Source organism: Myotis brandtii, unplaced genomic scaffold (assembly GCF_000412655.1).
Source record: "Myotis brandtii unplaced genomic scaffold, ASM41265v1 scaffold216, whole genome shotgun sequence".
Taxonomy (NCBI): domain Eukaryota; kingdom Metazoa; phylum Chordata; class Mammalia; order Chiroptera; family Vespertilionidae; genus Myotis; species Myotis brandtii.
The window spans coordinates 4,316,052-4,326,236 of NW_005358092.1; the positions used below are offsets into that span (position 1 = coordinate 4,316,052).

At 38.3% G+C, this 10,185-nt stretch overlaps 1 protein-coding gene and 1 pseudogene across 1 annotated transcript in view; one reads left to right on the forward strand and one right to left on the reverse strand.

Moving 5' to 3' along the window:
- Nucleotides 1–7,000, forward strand: part of KDM5A (lysine (K)-specific demethylase 5A) — a 104,743-nt gene extending 97,743 nt beyond the window's left edge. The window contains exon 29 of the mRNA XM_005865965.2: nucleotides 2,575–7,000. Coding sequence (XP_005866027.1) covers nucleotides 2,575–2,781 — 207 coding nt within the window. The 3' untranslated portion in view covers nucleotides 2,782–7,000. The remainder of the gene's footprint in view (nucleotides 1–2,574) is intronic.
- A 1,345-nt stretch (nucleotides 7,001–8,345) lies between these two features.
- Nucleotides 8,346–9,579, reverse strand: LOC106726043 (annotated as a pseudogene).
- Between the last annotated feature and the right edge of the window lie 606 nt (nucleotides 9,580–10,185).

Consider the following 10,185-nt stretch of genomic DNA (forward strand, 5'->3'; position numbering starts at 1 on the left):
TTCTCTCTCATCGATGTTTCTAACTCTCTATCTCTCTCCCTTCCTCTCTGTAAAATCAATAAAATATATTTTAAAAAAAAATGCCTCCAGGATCCCAGGCAGTAACTAGGTGTTTTGCTATACATTATTTCATTTGATCTTCAAAATATTCTATAAAAAAGATGTAATATCCATTTTTACAGATGAGAAAATTGAGCCTTAATGAGATTAAATGACTTGCCTCAAATTATGCACCTCAGAACTCAGAACTTCTGACCGAATTCAGTAATCTTTATACTACACAACATAGTTCAGTAAGCTCTAGAATTCTAAAATAGGAACAATGAAAGCAGAAAGATTATTTTGAGCCCTGGCTGGTTTGCTCAGTGGTTAAAGTGTTGGCTCGTGGACCAAAGGGTCTTGAATTTGATTCCTGGTCAAGGGCACATACCTCGGTTGCAGGCTTGATTCCCAGCCCTGGTCAGGGCACATTCGAGAGGCAACCAATTGATGTGTCTCTCTCACATCAGTGTTTCTCTCTCTCCCCCTACTCCCTCCCGTCCACTCTCTAAAAAAAAATTTTTTTTTGACAAATAATTTCTCCCACCCTTTATTATAACCCTAAAACTATTAACATGACTATCATAGTTTTGATCATTTTTTATAGTACATGGAAACTAATTTTGAAAACTGCTCACTTTCCTTGAAACTCCTTTACCTAGCCAAAACCTTCCTCTGTTCTTCTTTTTTTTAAAAATATATTTTATTGATGTTTTTACAGAGAGGAAGGGAGAGGGATAGAGAGTTAGAAACATCGATGAGAGGGAAACATCGATCAGCTGCTTCCTGCACACCCCCAACTGGGGATGTGCCCACAACCAAGGTACATGCCCTTGACCAGAATCGAACCTGGGACCTTTCAGTCCGCAGGCGGACACTCTATCCACTGAGCCAAACCGGTTAGGGCCTCTGTTCTTTTTTATAAGCTGTACTGAGGTACTTATTTAATCTCTTCATATGCCTTACTTTGCTCTGATATCGGGCAAAGCTCATTGTTTTAAGTGGCTTCCTATGTTGCCAAGTGAAATGATCAACTTTTGTAGTGTCTGCTGCATCTGCCATGGAATCAGCTTTAAAAACTACCACAATCGCCCTCCAAATATAAAAAGCCAAAATCACCTTATTTTTAATGCTAGGTCCAAGGCTTAAAGTCACTAAAATGATAGTGCCTTTCTAACCTCCTACTATTATCACAATACTAGAGGCCCGATGTATGAAATTCGTGCACGGGTAGGGTCCTTAGGCCTGGCCAGTGATCAAGGCTGATCAGGGCCTTCTGGCTGTCAGCCAGGGCCTTCCTTCATTCCACGCCACCCCCTGGTGGTCAGCATACGTCATAGCGAGCGATCGAACTCCCGGTCTCCCCGGTTGAACTCCCGAGGGGACACTGCATATTAGCCATATATATAAAATATTCCACTGTATGGGCATACCACATTTTATTTATCCATTCATCAGTTGGTGAGCATTTGGCTTGTTTCCACTTTTTGGCTATTATGAATAATACTGCTATGAACATTCATGTACAAGATTTACATAAACATGTTTTCAATTCTTTTTGAGTGTATATTTAGGAGTGAGAAGGATTACATTAAAACTGCATAACACAATGTTTTGAAATTATTTTTCTGTATCACCCTGTCTCTTTCTACTTCCTACCTATATAACAAGGCCCTCAAGTCTTTCTTTCCTTCACTGTAAGTACCCCAAAATACTCTGCCTAAAACTCACAGCTTAAAGAGACTCTTTCTTCCCCATCACTATGCTGCCTTGGCTCCCGCCACCGTGGCTTTGTCCAGAAGGATGTCTGGAAGATGTCCGGTCTAATTAGCATATTACCCTTTTATTAGTATAGATTCTCTGAAGGGTCAAAGTTTGCCTGACATCTGCCAATGACCTAACAGTTATCCAGACTTTAATTTTAATCCCAAAGTGATCTATTGACCTGTGTCTTTAACTGTTTTAATTGGTTAATTTGTATTTATCTGATATTTGCTAACTTTTTATAGGGAGTTGTATTTGTAACGGAAGAAGAGAAGAATAAAAAATATTAGTTTTAAAAGTGGCCTATGTGACTGCTTTTCTAAAAAGGTATTTAATGCTCTTAGTACTTTGGCTTATCTCTTTGAAATAAAGCTAATACACAAGATTGCCTTCACATTGTTGTACTCTTCCTTTCTTGATTGATAATTGCATTGCCTAGAAATTGTTAATACCAGCTAAAACTACTTGGCTGCTCTATTCTTTTTTTGTCAAGTTTTTCTCATGTTTCTGCCTTCCAAGGAGTCTCAGGTATTTATGAGGTAATGGAGTACCTAAGAGGCCTAATTTTGTGGACATGCTATGGTAAAATATAATTTTGAGGTATTAGCTTCCCACCTTCTTTCTTTAAAAAAGAACCCCATAAGAAGTCATTGTGTGTCTCTGGACATCTCAATTGTTGCTGTCATTTAAATAAGAAAGCTCTTTGGTTTGCTTTTATTTTAGGCTTAATGATTATATAACCTAAACATTTCTCAATCTTGTCTCCTACAGGTAGACTGGGTACAATGTGATGGTGGCTGTGATGAGTGGTTTCATCAAGTTTGTGTGGGAGTATCTCCAGAAATGGCTGAAAATGAAGATTACATCTGTATAAACTGTGCAAAGAAGCAGGGGCCAGATAGCCCAGGTCAAGCACCAGCTCCTTCCTTCATAATGAGCTACAAACTACCGATGGAGGATCTTAAGGAGACCAGTTAGCATATACTAAGTTTGTTTGGGACATGGGGAAAATGGACCACATTAAGATCTTAGTCATAAAATTGAGTGGATTAGATCCACTCACAATGTTGCTTCCAAAGACGACTGGCCTTCAGAGAAAGTCCTTATAGCTGACTTCCTCTTTGCATGGACTGTGTGATCTACATTCTCTATCAACACGTCTGTGCAGAGGGTGTCTTCTTTGGTACAGCAGCCAATGTTTCAGTTCATGTCTCTGTTGAGTATGGTTTGTTACATTAAGGCCAGACATTTGATTGACCTCCAGGGTGGTTGGTGTGCCGTCAGGGAATTCAAGATGTGTCTTATGGCCAGTTGGTATTAGAGGTTTATGACCTAGAGGCAGCACCATCTGAGGTGCTGATTATGTGGCTCTCTTTGTTAGGATAGTTACAGAGGAGTCAGAGTACCACTTTCCCCACTATTACCTGGCATTTAGGGCCCTACAAATACAACTAGGAGAGGAACAGGGCCAGAGTTAACTCCTGTTAGAAGTCATGGGATGGTAGCACAGTCTAGACCTCAGCTGCTTGTGCTTGTTTGTACCAAGAAGAAAACCCCAAGTGAGAGGCAGATCACCTTATCTGCCCAAGGAGGATGTCTTGTAGTTCAGAAATCTGACTAGATTGTATTCCGGGAAGAAGAGCTTTTCTTATTTCAAGGCAAGGAGCCTTTTTTTTGCTTAGAGAAGTCTTGCTGTCTTGGGTCTACATTTTAGAGCAGAGAAAGTCCATGGATCCAGACTTCTGCAAAAGAAAAGAAGACAAGTTAATGTTTTACTGAGCCACAGGGATGCATGCTTTTGGGGGAAACCTTCATTCACAAGTATACTAGATACCACCAGGCTTCAGGCATGGCCATGAACAAGACCAGCAAATAACATTTTGCCTTGCAGCCCCGATGCCAATGTCTGCTGTTTCCAATATTGACAATTTCTGATTGTGGTCCACACCAGATGCTGTTGAATAACACCATGGCTTCATCAGAGGATGTGGGATTGTAGGACCTCTGGGTGATGAAGTTGTTTTAGTAAATCCATTTTTTAAAAAAGAAAAAAGGACTTGTTTTTACTTTTTTCTAAATGTCTCTGACTACTGACTGTTCTATAAATAGATTATTTTTCCTTTTTTAATATACATATATGAATATATAAATATATATATATTTACTGTTACCAGCAGCATATGACAGAGTTCCTGTGTCAGAAATCCTTTTGGGGGCTTGCTTACTCTTTTTTGCTTTTTCATAAAGAAGTCCCATTCCTCCTTGTAGTACAAGGAGTTAGCACTTCCTTGTCCATCCTAGCCTAACCAGATCTTCCATTTTGTTTTTGTTCAAATAAATAATTATATTTCCTTTGTGCGTTGGGACTTGTCCCTGTCTGTTGGGAAACTTGGTCTTACTGTTTCTGTGATGGCTGTTTTTGTTTTTGTATGTGAATGTTTGAAACTATGGTGCTGTGTCCTCTTCCTTCCTGTTGTGTTCTCTTTTCTTGTGAAGGTGTTAGGTAAGCTGTATGGAAACTCTTACTAGAAGGGGACTAATTTTTTTTTTTAAAGAAAAAAACAAGCAAACTAAAAATAGTGTTTTGTCTTTACTGTCCTGTGTCCCTTTAATTTGGTTTAAACATCTTGTTTGACTTAATCAGTTTTACTTTAAAGAGGGCAGGAGCAGGGTGGACCTAAAGAATAGCTTCTAGACTCCTTCCCATTTTACCCCAATTTGTTTGAAAGAGATGTCTTCTAGTAACTAGAAGTAAAATGTACTGTCCAGTCACAGTTTAAGTGGGTATGAGATTTAACTCAAAAGCCATCTTATTTAAAACACACACACACACACACACGAAACACAAAAAGCTTTTCTATAAAATCCAGTTTTTATAAATGTGTTCTGTTTCAGGCTACCTACCTATTTTTGAGTCACATATTGAGTGTTTTGACCTGTTGAGAGGTTCATAAGTGTTGCTGTGCATGTGTCTTGAGAATCTAATCTCAGTTGTGTGAATGATTTAAGATTTCAGTGGATATTGCAAGATAACCAATTTCATAAGTTTTCATTTTGCCAAACTATATAAAGATACTAAGAATTTTTTCATTTGGTCAATGTTACAGAAGATAGCACAGTATTTTTTGCCTTTTGGTCTTTGTAAAAGTAATCAAATACTCGTGGGTTAAAAATTGAATGCAATTTTACGTGATGGCGGTCTTGGAATACATTTTTAAATATTCTGTTTTTTTCCTTCCTAGTCACCCATTAACTACTCAGCCCAGTGGAGGGGCATGAGGATGCTAAGAAAGATAGCTAAGGTGCTTTGCTTCTTGAAGTATGATAAATGGATATAGGTGGCTGTTTAAGGAATGCTTTATTTTCCGAATATGGCATTTGCCTGCTAGAAACCTGGGAGAAAATGCAGGGCAGTCTCCAACCATGAATCAATAGCTTCCTCTTTTTCTTCTGACATTTTGAAACTTACATATATCAATTAATATATACTGTGGGATTTTCTGTATTTGAAAATCACAGAGGATTTGGTCTGACTCTTGACCATAGATTTAGATCAAGGCTGAGAAGAACAGGTGAAATTAGTTTTTTTGAGAGAGAGAGAGAGAGAGAGAGAGAGAGAGAAATTAACATACAAATCAATTTGGAATTAATGGACTAAGATTCATCTACTTGAAGAAATGCTGATGCTCTAACACAAGACATTGTTTTCAGTTAGAAGAAATTACTACTTACAACTTATCCCATTCTGTGGTATTGAAACATTTTTATATTAAAACTTAACTTAAAATGTTTCTTTCCCCAAATATCTCCTCAAAGTTGTAATTCCTCACCATGGGTATTTTAACTTATATGTCAATCCTTTCAAAGATATTTCCTACTACCTTCATTATAAACTATTTTGGCAAAGGTTATAGAACGAAAAATGAAGAAATGCTAGGTCTTTGATAGTCTCAAAGGATGGGTAATAAGAACTATGCAAGCTGCTAAGTTTACAACTAATACATCGGAGTAGCTTTCTTATTGGGGGAACAAGGGGCATTTTGCTGTCACAAATGTGTATTTTACTGTGATAGTTACTGCAACAAAGCCATGTTGAGATGTGGATGCTAGGCTCCCTAAATTGCTGCAAACCAGCTTTGCACTGCATGAGTCAAATTTGTGCCTCAATAAAATTACAAATTACTGTATATCATACTTTGAATAATTGAAAAGGCAAACATTAAATCTGATTCACCGTAATATACTTCAATCAAAACTCTAGCAAAGGCTAACAGATTTGTAATATTAGAACAAAATTTCCTGTACTTTCACTTCTGTTTTCTGCTTTCGTCTTTAACTAAAGTATCTAAGAAATTATTTGTTTTTCTTCATTTTTTTAGTTTGGGTGCAATTCAGTGCACGTAAAAGAAACTCCCTGCTTGTCAATATTTTGATTCTATAATCATTTGTGTGAACATCAGCAAGTACTTAAAATAGGAGGATGAAAGGAAAAGTTGAGAAAACCCTTCCAAGTGAGATTATCTACTTTTTAAAGGAGAAAGTGACAGTTTTGGAGTGGGATTTGTAAATTGTGGAAAAATTAAGCAGTTAAAGTCCAACGTATAACCAAGTTTAATAAAGGGTTTATGTGTGAACAGTGTGTAGTAAGTTGCTTTTGCAGTATGTCCTATAAATAGATTTTAAAAAGCAGGTAAATGATTTGCTGTCCTCCATGTTGCTTCTTAATTAAAGTATATAATTACTTTTTTGATATGGATGTGCCAGCTGGTATTTATAGCATGAGAAGGAAAGGATGAATGTTAATCTATTTTGGAATTGCAGTCTTCTCTTGGCTTGGGTCATATCCAGTCACCACTATGCAATGAATGATGTGCACTGGGAAAGGTTAGGATGGGTTTTTAAAGATGTATCCTACTTACCTTTACCATTGCAGTACTCCAAGATGTCTAAACAGGAATGTGTTTTGTAAACCTCAAGACCCTGTGTTGGTTATTCCCTTAAATATTTATTTATTTGCTAGTGAGACACCTAAATATAATATGGATTATAATTTGCCAGGGTTTTTGGTGGTGCCTTATGAAAAGTATAACCTGATTTCTTGTTTTTTGAGCATGTTTTGCATTTTTTGTTTTCTGAAAGAATATTAGATATGGTTATTTGCATTGCATCTAAAAAATAAAGAACATTTTTATGTGTGCTCAGGTTCCCCCCTACTTCATCATTTACAGTGGTGGCAACTCTGGTAATCGAGTAAAGGTAAATTTTGGCACTGAATTATTAATGATCCTGAGGAATACTAGCAAGTATATGAGAGCCACTTTTAACCTGTGCCAAAGCAGTTTCTAATATTGTATGTGCTCTCTATAAAATAAAGAACTGGCTCAAATAATTTGATCAGTAGTGTGTTTAACCTACTGCATTGCTGAGAATAGTGTACTCAAAAAGTATGAAGTTGGAAAAGTGATTCCTGAAGATTTCACTTGCTTTCAGCAAGAATCCAGTGATTCCCAACAGACATTTCCCCACCTTTGATTCTTGAGTGATTTATTCATTTGCAACAAACCAGTAATTTGGAAAATGAAATACAGTTGACCACTGAACAACACGGGTTTGAATTGTACAGGTCCACTTATACATAGATTTTTTTTCGAGAAGTATTATACATGTATTTTCCTTACATTTTCTTAATTGTTTCTTTCCTCTAGCTTGCTTTATTGTAAGAATACAGTATATGCTGTATATCACACAGAGTACAAGTGGAACCTTAGTTCTCAAACTTAATTTGTTCCAGAAGACTGTTAGAGAAGTGATTTGTAATTTTAATATTCTTTTTTATTGATTTCAGAGAGAGGAAGGGAGAGGGAGAGAGAGAAACTGATAAGCTGCCTCCTGCACATCTCCTACTGGGGATCGAGCCTGCAACCTGGGCATGTGTCCTAACCGAGAATCAAATAGTGACCTCCTGGTTCATGGGTCGACTCTCAACCACTGAGAACAATATAAAGAATACCGTCAAATACTATATCATGAATAAACTTAGAGTGATTTTTAGAGCTTAATATTTCCATATAGTAATTCCATGAAATTACTAGGCAAGGATTTTTCTCTAACTTTGTCTTTGGAGCTAGGTAGTATGTATATCTTGTTAATGGGGAAAAAAGGCACCACCACGAGAAGCTTTTAAGGATGGCTTGTGATGCTAGCTGAAAGCTTGTATTAAAGAACCCTGATGAGTTAGTTGTAAGGGACATAGGAAGGAAGTCAGAATTTTCTGTAGTAAAAAATAAAACCACAAAAAACCAACAAAACAAACTTCAGAAGCCCAGATGAAGTCTTCAGGTAAAGAACACTGATTTTAGGAATCAAGTAATCTGGTTTTTATAATTCTTTGTATGACCTTATGTTAGTTACTTAGCTTTTTTGAGTCGATTTTTTTTTTTTTACCATCTGTGGGTTATATATAGACATTTAAATTACAGCCCCTCTCCTTAAAAGAGGGTAAAATATAGATGATGAATTTTAAGGATTTTTTTTTTGAAGTGAACATATCAAGATTTTATTGTCATACAATAAAACAAAATATGACGCTTAGAACTGGATCACTTGGCCCTTTTGCTTATCTCCTCCCAGTTCAAAATGCTTGCATCTCTTAATAGCCAGATTTTCTTAGATCTGCAGTTGGGCTCAACGCATTCAAGCCTCAGCACAATCTTCTTTGTAGTTTTAGCGCGTTATCAGAAATTGGCTTAGTCTGCCCACCTTAGCCACTCTGCTTCCTGTCATAACGCCGCTTTCCCTGCGCATACAGAGAATCCCTGCCTTTCTTGTACAGTGTTACTTTGTGGGGTTGATGCTTGCCACACTTCTTACAGAAAGTTCGGTGGGTTTTAGGAACATTCACCATGTTTGCGAGCGCTATCGGCAGGGAAAGAAGCATATTTTTAAATAAAACTTTATAGAGTTTAAAGAGTAAGATACAGGTGGGTTTTAGACATGTAGTCCAATCCCCATTTAATGATAGAAAAATCTATTCAGCACTTCTGAGGAGGGAACATACATCCTATATTGAATATCTAGTCTCTTTTTAGAAAAAATGTTAAGTGTTGGTCATTAATAAATTCATATTAGAGATTACCCATAGTTTTACCTTCACTTGGGTCTTAATTGTGCAGTTCATGAAGCACTTTCATGTGTGCCCCAAAACCGGCATCTTGCCATTTATTCTGTGCTGAACTCTGAAGGTAAGGTGAGGGTATCAGACATATTTTCAGACACTCCCTCCTGAATTGCCCTGGCCTTTGTAAACTTTTCCCTACTCAAAGCATAGGCCCATTTCCTCTCCATCCTAGGATGCACCCTGCTGAAACAGACCACCTGGACCCGGGCAACTTTAGTCTTCCTGGCCTAACCCTACCATCCTCTCTACTTGGGGCTAAGCTTCATTGAGACCCCTAAACAGATTATCACTAGTGTTCTATTTGGAACCCGGAACAACAATTCAAGCCATAGCCTTGGTCCAATGCTCAGTGCTTCTGTTTGTTTTGTAATAGAAATTTACTCCAGAGTTTTAATTGGAGCAATGAGGATGGTTTAATTCACTTTGCTTCTCATCCCTGTAATTCATTGCTGCCATCTAAAGTAGAAACCTGTCTACTGACCAGCCCTCCCCTCATATTCCAATGTTGTAACCTGCTATCTTCACTTTATTTTCTCACTAGAGGCCTGGTGCACGAAATTTGTGCACAGGGAGGGAGGGGGGAGGGAGGGGTAAGTCCCCTCAGCCCAGCCTGCACCCTCTCCAATCAGGGATCGGGCCTAAACTGGCAGTCGGACATCCCTTTCACAATCCTGGACCAGTGGCTCCTAATTGCCTGCCTGCCTGGTCGTCCCTAACTGCCCTCCCCTGCCGGCCTGGTCCCCTCACTGCCCACCCCTGCCAGCCAGGTCATCCCCAACTGGCCCTTCCCTGCTGGCCAACCCCCCTGCCAGCTTGGTCATAGGCAGCCATCTTGCGAGGGTGTGAGGGTTAATTTGCATATTACCGCTTTATTATATAGGGTTGCTGCTCCCCCCCACCACCAATTTGCATTATAAAGACTTCACTTCCCTATTCTTTTATAAGTAAACTTTTCTTTTTTCATTAACTGTAATCTGGCTCTAAGCCACACTTCTCTTAGGATTTTTTCAAGTCTAGGGTGCTCATTTTCTCACTTCACTACTACATGGTGTGAGTAGGTGGATTATAGAGGCTGTTGCCCCTATATTCCTGATTTTCAAGGCCACACTTCGAGGCCTCTGCTATTCAGCTCTACTGTGTATCCTCATCACTGCCATCTCATTGCATTCACTGAGGACTTTGATGGTTCATGGCCTGTCTACCCC